At 38.6% G+C, this 25883-nt stretch overlaps 1 protein-coding gene across 1 annotated transcript in view; it reads right to left on the bottom strand.

Moving 5' to 3' along the window:
* Positions 1-25883, bottom strand: part of SLC26A4 (solute carrier family 26 member 4) — a 47057-nt gene that overhangs the window by 1838 nt on the left and 19336 nt on the right. Inside the window, exons 8-19 of the mRNA XM_054564629.1 lie at positions 22880-23027; positions 21829-21942; positions 17388-17465; positions 17159-17254; positions 13790-13896; positions 11656-11725; positions 9613-9705; positions 8600-8695; positions 7867-8097; positions 5761-5815; positions 4515-4657; positions 2113-2196 (exon numbers count right to left, since the gene is read on the bottom strand). Coding sequence (XP_054420604.1) covers positions 2113-2196; positions 4515-4657; positions 5761-5815; positions 7867-8097; positions 8600-8695; positions 9613-9705; positions 11656-11725; positions 13790-13896; positions 17159-17254; positions 17388-17465; positions 21829-21942; positions 22880-23027 — 1315 coding nt within the window. The remainder of the gene's footprint in view (positions 1-2112; positions 2197-4514; positions 4658-5760; positions 5816-7866; positions 8098-8599; positions 8696-9612; positions 9706-11655; positions 11726-13789; positions 13897-17158; positions 17255-17387; positions 17466-21828; positions 21943-22879; positions 23028-25883) is intronic.

The raw sequence follows: 25883 nt of genomic DNA, 5'->3' as shown, positions 1-25883 counted from the left end.
AGTTACCTACAAAGGCATTCCCATAAGGCTATCAGCTGATTTCTCAAAAGAGACCTTATAGGCAAGAAGGGGCTGGAAAGAAATATTTCAAGTCATGAAAGGCAAGGACCTACATCCAAGATTACTCTATCCAGCAAAGCTATTATTTAGAATGGAAGAACAGATAAAGTGTTTCCCAGATAACATAAAGTAAAGAAGTTCATCATCACCAAGCCCTTATTCCATGAAATGTTAAAGTGACCTATCTAAGAAATAGAAGATCAAAAACTATAAACAGTTAAGTGACAATAAGCTCACAACTATCAACAACTTAACCTAAAAAACATAAACAAAAACTAAGCAAAGAACAGGAACAGGAACAGAATCACAGAAATGGAGATCACATGGAGGGTCATCAGTGAGGAGAGGGAGGGGGAAAATGGGAGGAAAAGGTCCAGGAAATAAGAGGCATAATAGGTAGGCACAAAATAGGTGGGGGGAGGTTAAGAATAGTATGGGAAATGGAGAAGCCATGGAACTTATATGTACAACACATGGACAAGAACTAAGGGGGGAATGCTGGAGAGGGTGGTGCGCAGGGAGGAGTAGGATAAAGGGGAGAAAGAAGTTGGGACAACTGTAATAGCATAATCAATAAAATATACTTTAAATAAAGAAATGTGTGGTTTTGCACTAGGGGTCAAAAACTAATTGCAAAAATATAAGTGGGGAGCCCAGATGATTGACAGTATGTGTAAAAATGCCCAATTCTTTAGATGACCCCTGTAATAAAAGCAAAGGTTTTGATGTAGCTATTATGCAAATAAACACATTTTGAAGTCACAGTAATAGAAATATCTTGATGAGATAAAGGTAGGTCAGGGTTGTGTAATCTCCATGCTAGCCTTACCCTGTCTAGGGCTTTGTGTTCCCTTCTTTGGCACAGAAGCATTGACAAGTTTTGTGTCGATGAAGAATGGAAAAGGGAGCTGGTGGAGTCCCACCCAGAGCAGAATTTGGTGGAGACCTAAGAGATACTCTCAAATGTTTAAGGGCTGTTCAGTAGGAGGGCTTGTATTGCTAGAAAAGAGAGCTCTCAGCCACCAGTTATTAGAGAAAGGCCAAATCTAGTTTTGTAAGCACAACTCACACTTGGAGACTTCCAAGCATTTAACAAACTTCCTGGAAACTACAAGTTGCCAATGTGTGGAAATGTTTACACAAAAGCTGAGTGAACATCCTTAGGCATGGTATAGAAGGGATTTCTGCATGGGCTGAGATGTGGGACTACTAGATTTCTAAGATATCTTTCAACTTTAAAATTCTGTGATCGTCTTTTGTTATCCCATTTTACTCAGTAGTGGAGCCATAGTTCATCCAGATAACTACAAGTTTCAGTCAAGTTTCCTGGGAAAGGACTCATGCCCTCAAGAGCATCAGAAATACATAAAATCAATCTCTTCTTAGCCATTATCAGTCAGGTGAAGAAAGGTTATGAGGTTCCTGTTCCTCACATACTATTTCTAAAGCTTATGAAACTTCTGGGTTAGAAATTTCCTCTAGTCACCTTTCCCCTGTTCCTTAGATCTCTGGAAGAAAAAATATGTGGAGGTTTAGACATAAAACCAGGACCAGAGTGCAGACTTCTTCCAGTTGTTGATCATCCTGTAAGCCTGGGGCGGAGGATCCCCAAGTTACTAACGTCTTCAAGGGAGAATTCTTGTTTTCTGTTAAACCATCTCTTAAACCATTCTGTTAAACTCTCTTTTTGGTATTTTTTTACAATTATTTTCTCTGAGTAGTTTGTATCAGACACAGTTACTATATGTATTATTCTGTTTACTCAAGATTTAATCTAAATTCTTTTAAAAATAATAGTGTCTTCTTTTTTTTTAAGATTTTATTTATTTATTTTTAGAGAGAGGGAAAGGGAAGGAGAAAGAGAAGGAGAGACACATTAATGTGTGGTTGCCCCTCACACACCCTGCACTGGAGATTTGGCCTCCAACCCAGACACGTGCCCTGACTGGGAATTGAACCAAAGGCCCTTTGGTTTGCAGGCCACTGCTCAAACCACTAAGCCACACCAGCCAGGGCCAAATTAATTTCTTTGAAAGAAAATAATGTTCATACCTCATCCTCGACATTAAGTTCTTCTTCAATCAGCTCTGCTTCCATCAATTCAAGGGGATCTTTATGGTCCTGGATGAGGGAGATCTTGACAAAGAGAACACAGAGAATATTTGCTGAAAATACAATAGCATCAACCCACCTGAAATGCCACTGAAAATGACTTGAAGCGCCACTAGTGCTTCTTATTTATAATAATCTAGACACTTCAAAATTTTTTCCGGCTTTCTTATCCTTTTGTATTCCTCACTTAAAATTTTCTGTATACCATTTTTTTTCCGATTCAAGTGTAAACTAGCACAATTCTACATTGTAAACCACCTTTTCTGCTCTCTTCCCCAGCCTCTGAAGTGCATGCCTCTTAAGCAGGCACCCTGTCTGCCTGAATGATGCAGTAGTCAAAGTGCCTTTATTTCAAAGGCTAAACTAAGAGCACTTAGTACAGCATTAAGCATTCACTGAGTGGGCTTGTGACTAATGACGATTAACAGTCACGAGTTAAATTGGATGGATGTTAATTTCATTGGAGATGGAAGTCAATATCTATGGACCAAGATGGTTTGTTCAGGAAAGTTCTGCTTTTTAGACATCATCAATAACAGAAGAAACCAGTAACAGTTTGGGCTTTATCTGATGCATAAAGAAGGATATTCCCAAAGCAACCCCAAATGTATGTCAAGATAAAAGTCACATTTCAAAGAGCTTTTAGCTATTTTTCATCTCACAGATAAATACTCCGATTCTCTTTGCTAGTGTGGAAGTGAATTAGAGACCAGCCTCTGTGCAGATACACAATGAGAGAAAGAGGATGGGTGTAACTACAAATAGGGACTATCCTGGGATAGTCCTTGTGATGGTCATGTCACTGCATCCACAACATCCATAACATACATTGCCCTTCCTGAAGAAAAGGAAAGTGCCACAGGCAAGATTTATCATCTTACTTATACATCCACCATAGGCAGGGCTTTGTGCTAGATGCTGATGGTACAGAGAAGTATAAGGTTCCTGATCTGAGAGGCCACCACTAGTGTTCAACCCACTATTCAGTGAACCAGTAAGTATATAATACAAGCACTCAATTATACTCAGTCTGACATTTGTTCAAGATGAAAAACTCCATCCTGGCCTCTCATGATGCCTCCCTGATTACAATATCGAGTCTAACACTGGTAGGGGCAGTCATCAGTGGGTTTGTAACTTTATGGGATCTGAGATCTTGGATCAGAACAAGGTATAAACAAACAAAATAACTGTTTTCATGTTGAAAAAGAACTTGACACCTTGATTCTATTTTATTTTTAATGGGGGACCTTTTTTAGATTCTTTATAAGATCCTGCTTTGTTGTTGTTACCTATGAGTTAGAAAATTTTAAGTTAGATAGAAAAATGTTTATGAGTTTTCAAAGATGAGCATTTTGCCTGCATGTAGCATTTTTTCATAGGTTTTTGATTTTACTACTTTCTCTTTTTTTTCCTTTTTTGTATTTCAGATCCAGATCTTTGTATTTAGGACTAGTATTTTCTCCCACAATATTAAGCAGAGTAGTCTCTCCACAAACAACCGTTTAAAAGAATAACGTGCTATTGTTTTCTAAATTAGATTTACTTCAGACATTAACTTGCAGTCTACAATAAGAATCTATCCTAATTTTGAGGGGGGGGAGCAATTTAAAATATAATAGGTTGGGTCACTGGAATAATTATTATCGTTATTTTTATAGGTATTGTTTTGGTATCCCAAATTCACTATGGCAGGGTCCATGAGAGAAGAGATTCTTATACCAAGCCTACCCGTAGGCCCAGCCCCATACCCAGACCAGAATGTTCAACTCTCCCAGGTATCTGGCAAGAGAACTAACAAAATAAGGGGTCCTGTAAGAAATCTGTGTATATTCTATTTTGTGGGGAATAATTAATGCTGGGCTAATTCATGTCTTTTAGTTTTTTCCTTTTTCAAAGATCACTTATGATCTAATGGATCTTATTTAAAGACCTTTACAATAAAGAGTTTCTAGATTGCTGAGAATTTAAACTGCTTTTGTATATACAAATCCCAGAAGACCGGAGATTCAGTGCCTATATTCTAAAAGGGCACTACAGCTAAAGCCTATTTTTATTAGCAAACCTACACATGATGGAATTAATGTGTATTGAATACTAGGTACTCCCAGGTGCTATCCTATAAACTATCATATTTAATCTTCATAACTACCCAGCAAAATAAATGTGTTGACTCCCATTTTATTGATGAGAAAACTGAAGCTCTGAGAAGTTAACCAGTGGGTTAACATCCCACTGGTTAAATCTAATGGAATTTAAACCTAAATTTGTGGAACTCCCGTCATTTACAGAAATCATGATAGCTCAGGAAAGACACATAGGTAGAAAGGTTAAATGTTTACCGTTTCTAAAATGGAATCTTGAATTTCTCGGGATTTAACCTGGTGCTGTACATGGAGGACAGCATCGTGGACTGTCAAAAACAGTATGTCCTTTCTGTTATCATTAAAGAAACCACATTTCTCCAGCCTTTCTATTACATGATCTTCAAAAGAAAGAAATAGTGTTTAGTTAGACCCTGAGAAAAGATATTTTTGTAACATCAACCAATACTAAGCTTTGGTAGGTCCTCTTTTTAATTCTTTTCTCATTTCCAGAATGTGACCCTGCTCTACACTAGTTTCTTTTCCAGTAGCACACGGCATGGTTATACCATAACTGGTTATAATAAATGGCCTTGGTTCCTGACCAGGCCCCTTTTGCTAGAGTCCCCATCCTCCAGCTGCTAATGTGAGTCTGGCTGCTAACAGTTCCAGCTGTGGCCTTTTCTGAAGAATGTTCCTGAGCCAACAGAACTGTCTCACCTGAAAGGGCCTGGGAGGTTTCACCGCCACCCTTACGTGGCCTGCAGCCACTGACGGCCTGCTCTGCTGCCTCCAGGAGGAATAACCCCCTGGTGCTTTTCCTGCTGTGTGCTCCTTGTGAAATTAGGCTAAGGTAGACCTTTGGAACCATGTCTTTGTCCAGCTTCTTTCCTGCCCTAGCCCGCTCCCCTCACTCCTTCATGAATTTTTCCCAGAATAAATTTCCTTCCAGATTTCAGTAAATCACTTGTGCCAGAATCCTTAACGCAGCCTCTGTTTCTAGAGAACTCAGCCTAAGCATTAGTATTTTCCTATGCACATACACTCATACATAGACACAGAATCACACTCTAGAGGATCATCTAGTTTTAAGAGATCTAAGTCATCTCTAGCTCTGCTCTCCCTAAGACAATTCCCCCACTTTGATCCGTCACTGCTGGCAGAACATCAGCTGCTATACATTACCAGCTCTCTGGCCCGACTGGAAGTAATATCTCCTTAGGTTCAAAAAGGCCCTCAGTGGGATTGTCTAATGGGTAGAATTGTGTTTGTGGTGGTGGTGAAAATTTTTGGCAAGAGATAGTTGTGATGGTTGCACAACATTGTAAATGTACTTAATGCCACTGAATCAAATCCCACTTGAATGTGACTAAAATAGCGAACATTGTTATGCATTTTTATCACAATAAAAAAAATTATTGGTTGTGAAGTATCCATATTCCAAGATAGGAGAAAGAGTTTAGGAAAAAGTCTTATAGATAGATATGTACATACATGCATTTACCTTGAAGTGATGCAAAGTACACATTTACATCAATTCTTTGGAATTCTTTGACAATCTAAAAATTTAAAAAGGAGAATTTGAGTAACTTGACTTGCCCATAATTTAGTGGCATTCAGTTATTTGCTCAGGAGAAACTTCAATATTTTCATGGTTAAACAGGATTTTGAGGAAAGTTCATTATTGGAAAACCACAGAGATTTTCAACTAACAGTGATGATATGATTAGGGATGAAAAGACCATATCTCAAGAGGTGGCAACATCCAGTGCTCAATGGCACAGTGCTTGATAGCACAAACGTGCCTAATAAATATTTGTGGAAGGAAGGAAGGAAGGAAGGAAGGAAGGAAGGAAGGAAGGAAGGAAGGAAGGAAGGAAGGAAGGAAGGAAGGGAGTACAGGAGGCTTCCTAATACAGCCCCTGCAAATCAGAAACAACAGTATGAGTTTATATCTTTGAATGGAAAATATATGACTGTAGACATGCAGCCACCAGATTCTGAATGCAAAAACTGGCCTAAAAACCAAAGGTGGTATATTTTTACTATATTAACCTTAGTATCCTGATTGTGATTCTGGATGTTAGTTTTGCAAGATGTTAGCATTGGGAGAAAATGGGCAAGGGATAAAGAGGATCTCTCTGTATAACTTCATAGAACTTCTTGGGAATCTACAGTTATCTCAAAATGAGAAGTTTACTTTAAAAAATTAAGATACAAGAACTATGGGCAATAATAAAATAGAACCTGAAATTCCTGGGGAGAAGATCAAGACCTCCATGCAAGTATAAAAGCTGGATTGTTCATAATTGTCATTATAGCATTTGAAAGCAATTACTTGTTACATGTGAAAAATATTTTGTCATTAAATATATCAAGACTCTTCCCAAAAGTTATTCATTAAACCTTTGCCCAACACAATCTGCAATGCATCTGAACCAATGCCCAGAGTGAAATGCACAATGAAGAACAAGAGTATGCTCTCAAATGAGCTAATGACCAGGTCTGCTAAGAGAAATGGAAGAGAACCTGTCAGCATTGTCTCACTTTCTTTTGTCAGGTGTAATCACTTTCTATTGTACCTGCCTAGTACCCACATTCTGGGATGATTTACTACCCTTGCAGAGATAGCCAAGAAGCCCCAGCTAAGCTAAACCTCAGTTAAGGGTCAGTTCTATATTAATACCTCTGGTTGTTGGTGCCTTTAACCTGCTTACTTTTCTTCCTGACTTGCTTGATACCTACCGGAAGCTTCACCTAAACTTAATACTTCTGATCAAGCTGAGACCCCAGTTTTCTGCTTTGGAGCACTTAGTACAGTTGTTATTTAAAAGATTACTAAATGTTTGCCTTTCCCACTAGACTGCTTAGTCCCATGAGGATAGGGACTATTACTACTTCATCACTTCTCTCTTGTGACTGCTTGGCATACATTAGGCACTTCACCTCTATTTGCTGGAAGAATGAACTCAACCTTGCATAACTGGTGTCTGATATCATTGAATGTTCCCGTCCTACATGCTCCTCAACCCTTTGACTTCCTAGAAGCCTGACCTGCTACCTGCTCCAACCTCTTAATAATGCCTGCTTTTCCAGTCCTACCATGTACTTAGTATTCCTCATTAGGCTGCTGTTCACATAACAAATAAAAATATAATACTTAACATAAACTTCCTCCTTTTCATATTCTATTTCCTATATGTTCTCAGAAAAATAAAACATAATGAATGTTAATATTTGCTGAGGGGTGACTATGTGCCAGATACTGTTCTAAAACATAACTATATATGTGCTGATTTAATCCTCATAAAAACCATATGAAATAGGTACTGTTATTATCCTCGTACTACAGTGAAGAAATTGAGGTATAGAAAGATTAAGCAACTTGCCTATCGTCACAATACAGCAAATAGTAGAGCCAGGATTCAACCCCACATAGTCTGGCTCCATAGCCTGTGCTTTAAAATATTAAACTCTATTGCAAAAGTATTGCCCTAGAAAAAGTGCAGAGCCTATACAATAAATCACCCTTTTGCAAGACGGGGCAACCCATATGGTTTTACTATTGTCAAAACTCCCAATCTGTCGTTCTAAACACTTGGAACCTTACCACTCGCAATGATCTCACTCCAACAACATCCAGGAAAGATATAGCCGCACAATCAAGCACAAGGCTATGGATGGGCACTTTCGGAACATTCACTTTCACTGGAATCTCAGAATTCCAATCCACTTGAATCTCTATTTCCTTGGTTGGGATATTAAGTTCTTCTGGATCTTCAATATCTTCATCAGGCTCAAAAGCATTATTTGATGAACCAGCATCATTTATAATGCCATTCTAAACAAAGAAAATACTTCCAACTTAATTGCCAATGATTTGGGATGTTTTTTAACAATTTATTTCAAAGTACTTAAAAGTCCTATACACTGTTCCTTAGTAAGCAAAGCATTGAGGGAATGAACGCTTAATGAATGTGGTTCATCTCAGGACAAACTTCCATGTTGCTCCAGGAAGAAAAATGGAAGAGCAGAGGAGCAGGGAAACTCGATTTCTGGAAGGTTGTGGAATTGGCCAAGAGACGCATTGGCAGGACAATAAAAATAACAGCTCTAAAAGTTTATGAACTCATACCCTGTTTTTTTCTGCTGATTTCATTTTATTTCCTCCCATTCCCTTTTGGCTATAAGAACAATTCAGCTGTTCTCTGACAAGTATGTGTCATCTGCTTGTGCACCTCTGGGTACCAAAGGGGGTGTATTTAATTTTAGACTAATTGCTTTCATTTTCATCTGAGAAAGGAAGAAATTTAAGAAGAGAAAAAAAAAAGATATTGCCTCACCTTTCTTGCTCTTAATTGCCCTTTTTTGATGAGTTTCTGTATTTTCCTCAATGCTTTCAGCCTCTTATTATACACTCTAATGGCATCAAATCCAACCTTTGAAAATAAATGTCAAGTTAATTAAAACATCTGGTTCCTAAGGCTCATTGATGGCAACTGTTATCTGGAAAGGTTATTTCTTGAGTAGTATTATTCCTTGAGACATCCTGCCAAATAAGAAATTCTTAAGGTCTCCACTACTGGGTCAATCTACCCCACCCACCCAGAGACTCAGGGAAGATAGTAGCATATAAAGACTCCAAGAGAGTAGAAAACAAAATAGCAAAAAATAACTTCGTTAGCTTTAAGTCTGTGTTTTCCAAATTTCTTTGACATTACAGAGCTCTTTTGTTATTGCAAAATCTATGGATATCCCTCTAGAATGAACCAGCAGTTCACCTTAGAACTCACATAATAAAACACTGATCTAGAAACAAAATCTAATTTGGAAGCATAGCATGGAATTCAAGACCAGAATTTCCTGCTTTCATATTCTACCTATACTATTTAACCCTTTACTCCAATTGGCAGCCCTCTCCCCAATACATGTTCCCACCTTTTCCTCTCAGTTCTCATAGTTCCCAAACACCTAATAAAATCTTCCTTCTGCTCACTGCCACACTGCCTGATGAGTTCCAGCTAACATGGATCACTCCCTTCTATGAACTCCTAACATGTACTGTCTATGCTATTCATTTAGAACTTAACTCCAATTCTGCCTGGAATCAACTCTAGTGTTTTCATCCAGCATAGTTACTGCTAACTGGATTTTAACATTTGTGTTATTGTTTTTTTCCTATCCCCAATAGAATGAGTTATTTGAGGGCAAGGATGTTATGTTATAATTCTTAATGTCCTATAAAAAGGGAACAGTATATAGGGCTTTATGTCCACTTTGAGCCCAATAAATACCTGTAGAATGAATGAAGTTTCAAAGGAGGTTAGCAAAAAACTTCTAGGGATAAAATACTTACTGTAGACTTGATACATTTTTTAAACACATCAACGTTGCCATAAAAAATAGGGCTTGAAAACCTAAGAATTTTCATTCCTTCAGGTTCTTCAATCTATCATTAAAAAAAAAATTGTTTGAGGTTAAATAATTTATGGCCTCAAATATTCAATTAAATTTCTGGCTATTCAGGTAGAATCTGAGTTACAATTGCTCAGAGGAGTTGGGTAGCAGCACTCAATTTCCCTTATTGGGTCCTCATCCCAATTGGGAGGCAATAGGTACCCCAAACTCCTGAACCTTCACAGTACCAGAGAAGGTGATGATAGAAAGGGCCCTGGAAAGTAATTATTCAACCCACTGATTTCTGGATGAAGAAACAAGCTCAGAACAATGACGTGAGTTGCCTCAAGTTCATACCACTGCCTCTCTATTTATCCCCCCAAATTCTTTAAAGTAGGAAAAAAAGTAGCAAATTTGGGGGGATCTGAAAGAGCTGAGGCCTATGATGTCATTTGCTTGTTCTTCCCCTGACACACAGTGACCAGACCCAAAGTAAAACCAGAATCACAGGCTTGTCTAGTCTTTAGGAATCATAACAATTTTAGTCCAGCTGCATCAGAGAAGAAAACGGAGGCCCTGAGAGCCTGGGTGACTTGAGCAAGGTCTCCACATGCCAGAGCCTAGAATTCAGAACTCAGAACCCAAAGCTGAGAGATTTTTTAGAATTCTTTTTAGCTCTTGATAGCACTTGGCTCAACATAACTGAGGAAGGTTGTGGAGATGAATTAAGTAGCAGCTACTGGAATTCCAGATTCAGTGTCCAACATTTTTTTTTTAATGTTGAGGTAAAATTTAGCTTCCTAGAGTTCACATTTTTTTAAAAAAATTTTTAATTTTTTAAAACATTTTTTTGGCTAAATTAGTGTTTTCTTCACTTTCTTTCTCTGCTTTTTCATCTTTGTTTTCTTGCTAGTCACTAAGCAATCTTATCTGCAGGGACTACATGCCCATCAGTAAGGTGTTTCTTTTTTTTTTTAATTTCCTGTATTTTCTATTATTTCTTCCAATTCAATTCCAAGGATAGAGCACAATGTCAAATAAGCTTCCTGGTGACAGAGAACATGAAAGTCTATTATTAGAAATGAATGAAAAAATCTTTCAGGGATTTTAGACAATTTCATAGATGATAAGGATTACATAGCAAAGAAATAGAATTTTTTTCTTTCTCTTGCTGCTTTAGAATTTTTTAATGCCATGGCTTTCAGCAGTATTACTGTAATGTATCTAGGTGTGGACCTTTGTGTGTACAGTAATTGGGTTTAGTAGGCCTCTTGGATTTGTATATCTTTTTTTTTTAATCAATTTTGGAGAAATTTTGATACTTATTTAAATATTGTGTCTGTCTTTTTTTTCCCCTTTCCTCCTCTCTTGGGACTCTCATTATACATATGTCAATATGTTTTATTTAGTTCTAGAGGTCTCTGAGGTTCTGTCCATATTTTTTTATTGAGGTATAATTGACATATAACATTTTATTAGTTTCAGGTATACACCATAATTTGATATTTGTATATATTGCTAATGATCATCACAGTAAGTTAATATCTCTCACCATACATAATTACAATTTTTTCCTTGTGATGAGAACTTTTAAGACCGTCTCTAAGCAACTTTCAAATATGTAATGCAGTGTTACTAACTATAGTCACCATGCTGTACATCACATTCTCATGACTTATTTATTTTATAAATAGAAATTTGTACCTTTGACTCCCTTTATCCAGAGAACTACAATTTGATTCAATGTCTGGAAATAACTGATTTGCTTATATTTAAAAATTCTTTGTAAATGACATTCAACTAACATGGACAAAATTCATGTAAACTATGGATATCAGAAGGCTCATTGAGTCAAAACACCCTGGTGGACTTTTGAAATTTCCTGACAGAAGCCCCCACCAGTGCCTACCTTGTCCCTAATAAACTAGAAGAGAAATATGCGACCCCTGAAAATCCAGGCCAGCAGACTCAAGTCCAGCAAATATCTCACAAAGGCACTCACGTTTTTGTAGTTCTTGGTACTTTTGTAGATGTCTGTGCTAGGGATGCTTCCAAGACCATTCCAGGAGGGACTAAAAGAAAATTATAGTCAGGATTTTTTGGAACAGGCATGTCTTAGAATAAAAAGTTAGAAGAAATATAACAGATACTAAAGAGCTCATCATTCACATGTTTTTGGATGCTGTCCCTACTGCAGATGACATGTTCCTATAGCTAACTCTGAAGTGAACAGCTGGTGTTTGTGTGCAGTGAGAGGAGATGGAGGAACCATGACTCTTGCCAATGACTGAGAGAAATAATGAGCATCAGACTTTCATGTGTATAACGCTTTATAGGATAAGCAGAGATCTTTCATACCTGTTAAAATTTACTTAAGCCCCGCATAACCCTGAAAGGTCAGCAATATTATCCCATGTTTATTGGTGAGTAAACTGAGAATTGGAAATTTGAAAAGGTTCCAGACATCAGGAGCAGCCTGGCCTCTGTCTTTAGCCCGTTGGTCTTCAGTGCCAGGCGTAGTGCCAGTGCCTGGAACTTGTGAGTTATCACAATTTTCTGATGAAGTATGGAGAGCATTCAGTGATCAAATTAGTCTCACTTTATAGAAATAGGGGCCTGGGAGAGCCAGAAATAAGCACTTCCTATTTCCTGTTCCTGTTGCAATCAAATGAATTTCGTGATTCTTCAAGTGTGACTAAGAACAAATGCTAAATATAATTCCTGAAGAAAGAGTATCTGTTTGGGGTACTCTCAGCAATGTGCTCTCTGGATCAGCCTTATAATTACTGGAAATTAAATACTGTGGAGGATACTGCTTTCTGTTGGCTAAAAGCCCAGTTAAACCAACTCAGCAGCTAAAATGTGCCACCGATTTCTCCTAGGCTTACTGTGCTGTGCTGATTTTTAACTTAAAGCTCATAAATTATATTGTAACTCTCCACAAAACCACCCCTCCCACCATACACACACAGGAAAACGTAAACGCTGAGGCAAACAGAGCACAAGAGGCAGTCTCTTTTAAGGACAGCTCTTCAGTTGTTACATGGAAGCAAACTGGGCACTTTTGGAGCTTGTGAACTCTTTTGGGTCCTTGGGCACCATTTAAGGGTGGCAAGGCAGTAAACAGCTGCCTTTTGTGGACTCCAGCATATCAGGGGGGAAAAGAAGGCAGAGAAGAGCTAGCTGGTGGAACAGGAAAGGTGGGCTTATGCTAAATTGAAGGCGTCCATGTTGATAGTTTTCCAAGTTTTTATCCCTTCATCGCCCAAGCACAGAGAAGGGCCAGAAGTCCAGAAAGACAACAAGTTTTGATGTGGGAGAAAACCTCTGTTTCCCTCTCTGTTCAGACAATTTTGTAGACCCAGAAGGGCGCACACAAAAAGCCTCTCAAGAGTCAAAACAAAATCAAAAAACATCATAGCCCTTCAGGCTGCCTCATAAATGATTTTCCATTACTTCAACTGTCTTTGCTGTTTTCACTCTGAAGATGATCTAATTGTGTTTTCTTCATATAATTGTGTGGCTTATTTGGGTACATGCCTTATTTGGCATATTTGAATAAATTTTGGCTACAGCGAACTGTTTTAAAGCCTCCTGTTCTGGGTTACATAACTTATGGATTACTAGCTTCAACAAAATGAGCTAAAAATATATTTAGCAGCTATCTTGTCCTGAACCTTGGGCATAGTGCCTCACAGACTGCATCTCATTTTAAAAAGAAACTGCAAAACAACCTCAGTCTTTTGCTGAATTATGTATCTTTTGGTCTTAACCATGGCTACGAGGAGAGCACCTGCATTAGAGCATGTGACTAAGTGCCCAGGTGTTGTGGTGAGATGCTCTGGGTTCAAATCCTAGTTCTGCCTCTTACTAGCTATGTTATCTTAAGGAAGGTTCTTAACCTTGCTGAACTTCAATTTTCTTACCTGTAGAATAAAAATAATATAACCTATTCACAGGATATTTTTGGATTAAATATAATGGGTGTAAAGTATCCATTACGTGCTTAACTCATACAACCAATATATAGTAACTATTATGAAATGGAGTCATTTTGCTGTATTTATCAAAATGGTATAAGAAATCTCAGAGCATGTTGTCCTGTTCACAGGTAACCCAGGTCTTATATTACTCACAACTGTATTCTCAGCACCACAGTCAGCAATGCAAATACAAGGCCAGCTAGCAAACCAAGATCCAACCCCAGAATGATGGATGCTATGCATGTAAACACCCAGATAACCTAGGAAAAATGGAAATAAAAAGTTATATTAATTTATCATGTGCCAGCAGGTGAGAAATTACCTGTAAAATTAATAAGATCAATTGTCTATAAACAATTATAGTTAACCCTTGAACAGAGATTTGAACTGTATGGGCCCACTTATACATAGATTTTTTTCAGTAAGTACTCTAAATGTAATTTTCCTTATGATTTTCTTAATAATATTTTCTTTTCTCTAGTTTACTTTATTATAAGAATACATATATAATATGGATAACATACAAAATATGTTAGTCAACTATATTATTGGTAATTCTGGTCAAGTAGGCTATTAATTACATTTTTGGGGAGTCAAAAGTTATATGTGGAATCTTGACTGTGCAGGGGATCAGAACTGCGACCTCCCAGATTCTGATTTCATTTCATGTTTAAGTAGAAGTAGAAATTGGCATTCCCAATATAGACCAACTGTTCTATTTAAATATTTTTTAACTTTTGAATAGGTAATATATTAACATGTTCAAAATGGAATTAATATAAAAAGGGCATGCACTAAAAAATCTTGCTTGCAACCCTCTCCTTCACCCATTTCCATCCTCCCTCCCTATTTACATCCTCTTATATTTCTCTCTCTGAGAGTGTGTGTACAAACACACATGCACAATTTTCACCAGCATGTCTTTCTGCAAATACAAGTAAACATGACTACAGAGGATGTTTTATTTATCCATCTTTTAGTGTTATTATAGACACGATTCTATTCTGCACTGGTCTCTTTTATTACTTAACAATGTGTCTTTCAGATAGAGAACTTATGGCCAAGATGGAGGCATAGGTAGATATACTTTGCTTCCTCGCACAACCAAAAGAAGGACAACAACAAATTTAAAAACAAAAAACAACCAGAACTGCAATAAAATTGAGCTGTATAGAAGTCCAACTACCAAGGAGTTAAAGAAGAAACATTCATCCAGGCTGGTAGGAGGGGTGGAGGTGGGCAGCTGGGGTGGAGAAGATGCAAGGCAATGTGGTGGCAGGTGGAGAACAAGGCAATACCACATTTGCATGAGGATAAATGGGAGCAATAGCTGGGGAGTAAGACTGACTGTGCAACCCAGGGTTCCAGCGTGGAAAAAGAAAGCCTCCAAACCTCTGGCTGTAAAAACTTGTGGGGCTTGTGGTGGTGGGAGAAACTCTCAGCCTCACAGGAGAGTTCTTTGGAGAGACCACAGGGTCCTAGAATGTACACAACCCACCCACCCACCGGGGAATCAGCACCAGAAGGGCCCGATTTGCTTGTGGATAGTGAAGGAAGTGACTGAAAGCCAGCTGAGAGCCGAGCAAGTGGCATTGTTCCCTCACGGATCCATCCCCCACAGACAGAGAAGTGGGTTGCCCTGTCCTGGCAAATACCTAAGTCTCCACCCCTTACAATGTAACAGGTGTGCCAAGACAAAGAAATATGGTCCAAATGAAAGAACAGATCAAAACTCCAGAAAAAATACAACTAAGCGATGAGGAGATAGCCAACTTATCAGATGCAGAGTTCAAAACACTGGTAATCAGGATGTTCATAGAACTGGTTGAGTAAGGTCACAAAATAGAAGGAAAAGTGAAGGCTATGCAAAGTGAAATAAAGAAAAACATACATGGAACCAACAGTGAAGGGAAGAAAACCAGAGCTCGAATCAACAATTTGGAGCAGGAGGAAGAAGTAAACATTCAAGCAGCACAGAGTGAAGAAACAAGAATTCAAAAAGATGAGGAGAGGCTTAGGAACCTCTGGGACAACTTTAAACATTCTAACATCTGAATCATAGGGGTGCCAAAGGAGAAAAGGAAGAGCAAGAAATTGAAAACTTATTTGAAAAAATAATGAAGGAGAAGTTCCCCGATCTGGCCAAGGAAATAGATTTCCAGGAAGTCCAGGGAGCTCAGAGTCCCAAAGAAGTTGGACCCAAAGAAGCACACACCCAGACACATCATAGTAACATTACCCAGTATTAAAGATAAGGAGAGAATCTTAAAAGCTGCAAGGGAAAAGGAGACAGTGACCTACAAAGGAGTTCCCTTCAGACTATCAGCTGATTTCTCAAAAGAAACCTTGCAGGCAAGAAGGGGCTGGCAAGAAGTTTTCAAAGTCACAAAAGGCAAGGCCCTACCTCCAAGATTACTCTGTCCAGCAAAGCTATCACTTAGAATGGAAGGGCAGATAAAGTGCTTCCCAGATAAGGTAAGTGCTTTCCAGATTAGTGAAAGGAGCTCATCATCACCAAGCCCATACTATATGAAATGTTAAAGGGATTTATCTAAGAAAAAGAAGATCAAAACTATGAACAGTAAAATCACAACAAACTCAAAACCATCAACAACTGAACATAAAAAACAAAACAAACTAAGCAAAGAACTAGAACAGGAACAGAATCACAGAAATGGAGATCACAAGGAAGGTTATTAGCGGGGAAGGGGTGGGGGTTGGAGAATGGAAGAAAAGGTACAGGGAATAAGAAGCATAAATGGTAGGTACAAAATAGGCAGGAGGAGGTTAAGAACAGTATAGGAAATGGAGAAGCCAAAGAACTGATATGTACGACCCTTGGACATGAACTAAGGGGGGATTCTGGTGGGAGGGATGCACAGTGGAGGGGAATTAAGGGGAGAAAAATATTGGGACAACTAATAGCATAATCAATATACTTAAAAATAAAAATAAAAATAAATAAACCAAATATTTTTTTAAAAATCTGTCTTGGAGATCTTTCCATGTTGACATATAGGAAGTTTTCTCATTCCTTTCATCTGTCCTGGTTTAAATTAGAGGATAACTTTAATGGATTTAGTTTCCAGTTTTTATAATTTCTCAGAATAATTGTGAAGGTTACTTTGGTCAGAATTATAATTAGTTGGGTTGTTGTATTTTGTTGATGGTGGTGGTGGTTTTGGTGGTTTAGCTTTGTTTTGTGTTTTGTTTGTCTTCGTAAATTAGACCGGGTTTTGTTGTTTGTTTTAATTCACTTGTTTGGCTTTGGGCTCTAGAAGGCCAACAGTATATGAATGAGCTCCTATAGGATTCTTACTGTAAATGGATCTCCCCAGAGAAAAAGGACCTTCAAAAACACAGAAAGAGAAAGACTTTAAAGCTTAAGCTTACCTACACAATTTTAATTCTTGCCTTGGGGCTCCCAAAATGCAAGGAAGATTTAGAAAATAAGAAAACATAATGATACGGCAGGAAGCATATAAAAACCAAATCTTATTTTAGAGAAAGATGGTGACTTACAGCATCAATCTTGTTCTGCCTCCATAGACGAGGAATGTCACACACCTGCATAAACATCCCTTTCAGGTTGGCAATTACAACAGCTGCCAAGACCGACTGCCAAGGGAGACAGGGAAGGCTGTGTTATTCAGGGAATGGTTTTCCATGTGATGATTTATAAATCTCCTGTTATTTCTCTGGTGGCAGAGCAGAGAAATTATGCAATCAGTGTGCCGAGAAGCAGGGTTACCTTCTGCAAGGGTTCCAGTAGCTTCCCCAAGGCAACAATGGCAATCATCACAACCCCAGCCGAGATGATGCCAGCAACCTGAAAAACACACATCTCCCATGAACAGAGTTCCTCCTTCTCCCTCATGTCTCCCAGCTTGCTGGATGTGTGTGCCAGAGAGCACATTCACAGGGGCACGTGATGTTTCCTGACCTCCCCCCTTCTCTGCAATACTGTTGAAAGAAAGAAGAATTATTTTGCTAAAACTCTATAAAACTGAAGAAAAATAAAAACCGTATATAGAGTAGCTATGGAAGAGAAATTAAAGAAAATGTGGAGACTGAGTCTGCTAAAGTAAAGCCAGTTTGACCTGGATTTCATCTGGATATATTAGACCTCTAATTTTGGTGTCTATTCAGGGGGCTGAACTTCTAATTATTTGCCATATCAAGAAACGGACCATCCACCTTCCCCAGCAACAGACCATGGTAATGTTCTGGGGAATTAAATTCTCAGAACACATACGGATTCTTCTGCATTATTCAACCAGCAGCCCTAATAATTCTGATAACACTTTGTACTTGTAGCACATTGTTGCCACCAAAGTCCCAGAGAAAATAAATTTGCCAGTCTTTTTGCAAACTCAAAATGCCACATGAGCCACCTGAAAGGTGGGACCATGTCTCCTACTTCCTCTAACAGTTTTACAGATGCAGGCTCAGATCTGTGTACTCCGGTTGCCCAAGTAATGAAAGGCAATAGCAGGGTAGAGAAAGCTTCAGAAACTTTACCTTCGCTGGCCAAAAAAGCTCTCCTAAGATCCATAAATAGTTAGGAGAGAGGTTGAGGGATTGGGGACTATTCTCTGGTTTGATCAGATGACCAATGAATTCTCTGTTGAGACAGCTGGGGCATGGCCAAGGTGAAGATTAGAAGCTCTGAAACAAAGGAGAAAAGGAGACAGGGAACCAAAAGCAGAGCAATCAGAGAGGAATCAACAGTAAAGGTTGTGTTGGACACAGATACTGCCTAGTGCAAGATGTTTGAGTTAAAGGAGACAGATACAAAACTTAAGGAAATTTCATACTTACATCATTCACTTCACCTAGCAAATTGATCATTCATGTTCATAATATAGCATAGTTAGCCTGAGGTAATATTATGTATGTAGGGTAAATGGAGGCAGTCTGGCTTCCTCACCCAGGTGTCTGGGTAACTAAGGGACACAGTTTCTCACAACCTGGAATGGGCCTGATAAAGTCGTGTTCTCATAGCCTTGAGACCGGGTCCGATAATTAGTTCCCATAACATGAAGCAGGCTCACATGCACAGAATCACGCTATGTTATATAATATTTTGGCTTTTTGCTGGCTTTGTTTGTTTCTAGTAGCTAAGGAAGTAGGGACTTCTCACTTCACACACACACATGCAGCTTGCAGCATGCATGGCTCGCCCACTCGTGAATAAAAGCATGTCCGGCATCCCTGCGGCTCTGCGACTTCCCTTCTGTCTGCCTGGATCTAGAGTGGACCTGCCAGGCCTTGACCAGCTGCAAAACAGTGTATATGATGTACTAAAAATTTTGCTTTGTATCCACATCCCTTTTTCTAGGCAATTTGTTACCTCCTAGCACCATGCCTCCAGATTCCCAGTACCTTGGTGAACTTTCCTATCTCTTATCCCTCCCTTCCCCCTTCAACCCTTTCATTCCTCTTTTTTTCCCACTCAATTTCTTAACCAATATTTATTGTCTATAATGAACTATTTGCACCTCGCTGTGGATGTAGGGGTCTGTGAGCTGGTGAGCAATATGGAGACGGGGGACTGGGATTGTAGCCAACTGCCCAACTCATGCCAGGTGGGGGGCCATCTACTTGCCAAGTTTATGTAATAATAAGCCTCTAATTATGGGGATTGAGACTAATTTTGGTTACTATATTAAAATCTGTGAGGGGGCCCATTGCTTATACTTAATTTAATTACGGCTGGTTTATGGGGAATGCTGTAGATTTTGTATCTATGAGCAAATTAATTACTAGAAAATTAACCATTCTGTTAAGTGAGAGGATAACCAGAGATAGAAAATAGTTTGTAATTAGAATTCCTTTTTCATTAATCAGCAGGAATCAGATGCGGGTGACAGAAAAAACAGGTTGCAATGTTGAGCTCTTCTACAATCTGCAGATGGGCTGAGACAGTTAATAATCTAACCAACACTCGTTATTCTGTTCATTCATTCATTCAGCAAATATATGCCAGGTAGTTCTGTGACGGGTATAATATATGTCTCATAAGTAGTAAGACACTTCTTATCTTAAGGAGTTAATGACTGGAACCATGAGCGTTTCTAAGTACATATGTGCCAGGACTTCACAACATCCCTAAGGTGGATACAGTTATACCCATTGAAGAGATGCTGAAACTGAGGCTCCAAAGTAAAAGAAAACATGAGAAGCCACATAAGAAAAGACTGGCTAGTTTATTTAATCATGAGTCCCTGGATTTCAGTTCAGGCACTTAGACTTTTAACCCTAGAACTTAGTATACATTTCAGTAATTAAATATCAAGCCATTTCTGTGCTTGTTTCATTCTTCAATACTGAAGTCCTGGCTTCCTTCACTCCTAAATATAATACACTCCAGTGTGTGGCTGGGAGGTATTAGCTTACCATAACACCATTATCCCTAAGCCCTCTGCGAGGAATCATTTTACATCAACATTCTTACTTGGGCAGCCAGCCTGTGCCTCATTTGAACCTGGAGGTGACAGCAGAACAGTGAACATCAGCAGCTGGGGATCTGCCTGTACCTGCTTACAGCCATGTGCCCTACAGACCTTGTCAACACCCCATCTCAAATGAAAGCCTCAGAAACTCTTGTTGCTGGCAGCTGCCCCCGAACATGGGTGTAGCTTTGGAAATCACCTCTGACATCTTCCCCTTTGACCACAGGTCTCTGGTTATGCTCCTTGGTATGGGCTGTCTTGTTTTACTTACACCCTCAGAGCTAGAAATGTTTGCATAAAAACATTTTAACTCAATTTTATATGAGAGGAAAGTAAACTCAATTTTATGAAGAAAAATTATAAAAATTAAAATTAAATTTTTGTTCAATAGGAGCCAAGAAATTGGGAGAGGCCCATTCTTCCAACCCTGTCATAAAGACCCATTATAAATAAGAAAGGAGCACCACATGCACGTTGAGGACAATTAAAGCTCTCCCTGGGCAAGCCACTCTTGAAGTCACTGGTTTTCTGTCATTCTTTTTTATACTTATTTGTAGTGTCTCTGCCCTAATAAAACCCTGTTTTAAAGACTGTGTGTGTGTTATACTATTTACTTTGGATCTGTTGTTCTCCTTTATAGTTTCAATTTACTCTTAACTCTTAAATAATAGCTCTTTCTGTGCTGGAAGGAGAAACCCTCCAGGCATAACAGAAACACAATTCCTGAGCCTGCCCCTTGCCCCCAACCACTTAATTTGGCATCTTTGAATCCATGTTTGGCTAGAAAGCATGGCCTTTGAGAAAGGCTCTTCAGTTTCCTGAACATTTAAAGGAGAGGCTGTCCAGAGATTAACTGGAATGCAGGTTTGGGGGTCACCTTGTAAAGGCAACAACTTAAGAATACATACAAAAGGTAAGATTAAACCCACATTCAGAACTTCAAGGAAAAAGATCTTACTCAGGAAGAAATGTCAAAATGTTTCAACAGAAGTATTCTTGGCTAGTAAACTTTTTCTGTGAGACCAAAGGCCTCTGGAGGAAGTTTCTGATCCTTGTAAAGGAAATGTAAATAGATGTTTTTAATTTTTCTGAAAATATAATAACTCACTAAGCCATGAATATGCTCTTACTAGGCCTCCTCTAGCTCCAGATAACAAATTAATAAGAGTCAGCATTCCTCATTACTGGTTCTTTGTCAATTGTTACTGTCCCTAGAAAAGCAGGTAAGTGTAACTATCTGCCAGCTCAGCACTGACAAGAAGAGATTTGAGAATTACTGCCTCAAAAAACCATCAGTGTTGTTGTTTGAAAGGTTTTTCATGAGGGAGTGAAACAAGATGACTCAATGGAATCAGAGCAGGAAGCATGGCTCTCTCTTCTCAAAAGCTAATTGTCCGGCTCCGTTCTTGGGCAAGCCTTTCTGAACTGCTGTTTCCAACTGGTTCTTTTTCTCTTTTTTGAAAATCCTCACCAAGAATATGCTTATTTATTTTAGAGAGAGAGGAAGGGAGAAAGAGAGAGAGAGAAACATCATTGTGAGAGAGAAACATCTATCGGTTGCCTCCCATACATGACCCAACCCGAGACTGAACCAGCAACCTAGGTGTGTGCCCTGACTGGGGATTGAACCCGCAACCCTTTGGAGTATGGGATGATGCTCCAGCCAACTGAGCCACGTGGGCAGGGCCCGACTCATTCTTTGCAGTGGATGGATATGACCACGCTGTTGTTCCCTACCTGTGTCTTTCCCCCAGTGCTCTCCTGGACAGCAGTGCGGGACAAGGCGGTGGTAGCCACAAAACAAGAGAAGAACCCAGAGAAGATGTTGCTGATCCCAAAGGCAATGAATTCCTAAGGGAGAGACTGGATGACAGTGATGCTACAAATAAAATCTTTTCAAGACCCTCACCAAATGTTTAAGGAAAAAAGTTAAGAAAACAAACCCCCTAACCCACGCTGCCTGATAGTCTCAATTTAATTTGTACAATGAAAATTGCCTTGGGTCCTGAAAAACATCAAGAATTTGGGGTCTTCAGAGCCTAAAAGAGGCCTCGCTGCTATCAATCTTTTTTTTTAAGGTTGATGAGGAATAGTAACTGATGTTTTGCTAAATTGCTTATTTTACTTCTCCGTGAGTGGCATATCTGCTACAGCTCTCATATAAAACACTTTTTTCCTCTCATATAAAGTGCTGTTTCTGTGGTTGAATATTTGCTATGAAGCATATTATGACTAGGAGAGCTATTATTCTGCTTGATTACTAATCACTGAACTGGTGTAATTGCTACACTGTGTTTTCAGAAACACACCATAACTGAGAATTTGTGAGCTCACCTGGCAATGTATCAGATGCCTATAAAAACTGTCTTGTGTATGTTAATTGTGCAGTGAGCCATCTGAATTTAAAGTGGCCACCACTATTATTAAAAGTGTTTGTTGTACTGTTTTGCTATATTATAGCCACCATTTTAAAAATTACCAGGAGAAATGGGATTAAATGAAGAATTCTTATTCTGACCTAGTATGTTAACTTTGAATGTTATTTATGACCTGACTGTATTAACTCTTTTAAAATTCTTATTACTTTAACTGGTTTATAAAAACTAAAGTGATGCAGTGTGCATATTTTAAAATAATTTCAAATTAGCATGCACAAGAAGGAAACCAACTCAATAAGGACTAGTGGAAGAAACCAATCTTTTCTTTAGCAGACAATAAAATCTTTCCCATTTATTTATTTTTCTTATTTTCAGCCCTTCAAAACCAGTTAACAAAAGGGTGACCATACCTGGTTCCCATCGATGGTATAATCATACTTGATGGCATATACTTTTCCTACAGACACTGCAATAGCATAAGCCACCACAGCGATGGAGAATGATGCAGCCAGCATCTCTGAAAACAAGTTCACAGGTGGGAGTGCAGGAGGCAAGAACCTAGTGAATTTTTAAATGAAAGTACTGTGAATATTTGACCATAATTCTCTTTTCCCACCTCACCAACCCAACCACAAGTTAGACAAGAAAGTACTGGATCCAAGAGGGCAAAAGCACATGAGTATAAGTGGCAGCACTCACTTTTATAATTTTTAATCAGAAGTTGGTGCCCTCTCATTGGCTGATTTTTTGGTACCCTATTGAGAGCCTACAAGTGCTGCCTCATCTGTACTTCTAGCATGAATAAACCTGTAATTACTGGTTCTTTAATATCATAAAATCTTATGGCACGCTCTGTCCACATTAGTGTTTCTCCTTATGCAATTTCATCTTAAAGATCTTTGAATTTAAAGGTTATACTGGCCATAAAATAAGATTTACCCTGTATGAAGAGATGTAAGGTTTATTAATGAAACAAAGAATATACAGTGCTAAAGGGCTAATTGGAAAATTGATATCTTAAAAATCATGATATTTAGCCCTGGTCAGGCAGCTCAGTTGGTTAGAGCATTGTCCAGATACACCAAGGTTGTGGGTTTGGTCCCTGGTTAAGGCACATACAAGAATCAACTAATGCATGCATCAATAAGTGGAACAACAAAGTGATGTTTCTCTCTCCTCTCTCTCTCCCTCCCCTTTCTCCCTCTCTGTAAAATCAATTTTAAAAAAGGACCATGATATTTAAAATCTTCTTGAGTTCAAAAAAGATTAAATTTATATAAGTATCAGAATGCTTTCTTGTCACAATGACTAACATATTCCAAAGATCATGGTGGGGTTAAATAACTACAGTTTTACAAAATTAGAGCTATACTACAAACTATATAAAGAAACAAACCCTATTTATTTATAATCATGTTGTTGTCTCCAAACATGAAAATTTGGGTGATGACTTTCATGGACCTATATCTTCATGACTATCCATATGGTGTAATACCAGAGGTCCTAGCAAAAGCTCTCCTCTATGTGTATCTCACTTAAGCCTGAAGTTCCTTTAATAAGAAATTACATTTTCCCCTCTATAATTAGAGGGATGTGGGAAAGTAGAAATAAGATTCTTACAGACATAAGATTCTTATATGGATTTATTTGGGACCAAGTGATCCTAATATATGGTATCAATCCTCAAAAGGATAAAAAGAAACTACCAACAGCAGCCTCACTTTAACTCTCTTATTGAAGGATTGAAGGGGAGACTGAATAAAAAAGTGGGTTAACCCAACCTTTCTCTTTGCTCCTCTTGCATTCATTGTTCTCACCTTCAATGCTTTACTTTTTTAAAAAAGACTTTATTTATTTTTATTTTTAGACAGAGGGGAAGTGGGGGAGAAAGGCAAGGGGAGAAACAGCAATGCATGGTTGCCTCTCACAGAACTCCAGCAGGGACCCAACCCACAACCCAGGCATGTGCCCTGACTGGGAATCAAACCAGCAACCTTTTGGTTCACAGGCCAGCACCCAATCCACTGAACCACACCAGCCAGGGATCTACATTGCTTTTTTTGCTCCTTTCCAATACCTTTACTCCACCTTTCTTTTTCAGGTTTGTTAATGTCTTTAGACTTGTTTCTGTGCCATCACATTAGATCAGGCAACAAAATCCTTTCTTGTGGCTTGCTTATAATGGCATAGGCTTGGGTATTTTGTTCCTTTGACAAATATTTTCTGGGATCCCACTGTGAGATAGGTACTGTGTTAGGAAGACAGAGCTAAGTAAGACAAACAGGCTCACTGCCTCGTGGAGGAGCTTAGAGTCCCTGGGGCCAGGCAGGTTAGGTTAGCTGACCAATCACACAAGGTGGTCTGTCAGAGGGTTCAGTTTGACCAAAGCCAAGAGCAAGAGACTAGAGATCTATTTTTAAAGGGAGAGCAGCCGGGAAAGCTCTGAACAGGGTAGGAAAGGATAACATAGAACAGCAGAAATGAGTTTCCCAAATCAGTTAATGAAACATGGATTTATGGGACAAGGCATTTGCTGTGGACCACTTCTAAGTGCTGCATCATAGGAAGCCTGACAAAAAAATCTATAATATGTATATTTTTAGTAGTTGTTTTAAACTATTCAAATTGTTTTGTTGATAATGCTATAACTCAATTAGCCAGACTGTATCTTTTATTTAATTCCATTAAGAGGTAGGATTTACTATCAAAATGTTAATTCTTTAAGATAGAGTTTTCCAAATATACCTGATCATAAGAATCACATGAAGCACCTTTGAAAAATATTAATTCCAAGGTCCCTTCTCTGGAAAGCGTGATTTAATAGGCTTGCCATGAGAGCCAGGAATCTATGTTAACAAGGGGCTCATGTGATTCTCACAAAAAGGTAAATCTGAGAAACATTAAAATGGATAATATGTTAATTAAGCCCCATGGATGCAGTTGTGATTTCTCAAATATTTTTGAATACATATTAGAAGAAATAATAACATTGATCAAATGAAAAGTCAGCCGTTCCCTGTGGAATAAGCACTGATACTCACCTAGCCCAAGGAATTTTTATTAAGAGTGTGGAGAAACAAAGGTTGGTATAAGGTTCTTCAGCTAGTATTAAGGTAGGGGAAACTAGTACTTAGTGGTTATATAACAGCAAGTCTAGTCACAAATGTTATAAGTTAATGTTACAAATCTAATAAGCATTTGGGTTCCTTTAAAAATGGCATATGATAAAATTACAGTGTAGAGCATTTGGCCCACTCTGTGCATTTTATGAGAGATCTCATTAGCATTTCATAATAAGCTTGAGTTGAAGTTTCAGCAGTTGTTATTACCCTTGTTTTACAAGAGAACTCCCACCCCCAGGGCCACAGAACTAGATGGTGTCAGAGATGGACAAAGGACCTTAGTTCTTTACTT

The sequence above is a fragment of the Pteronotus mesoamericanus genome, unplaced genomic scaffold, assembly GCF_021234165.1.
Source record: "Pteronotus mesoamericanus isolate MK-2021 breed Mesoamerican mustached bat unplaced genomic scaffold, CSHL_Meso_final scaffold_85, whole genome shotgun sequence".
Lineage (NCBI taxonomy): Eukaryota > Metazoa > Chordata > Mammalia > Chiroptera > Mormoopidae > Pteronotus > Pteronotus mesoamericanus.
Note: the sequence above shows the minus strand (reverse complement) of the source record. Positions and strands in the feature narration are given on the sequence as shown.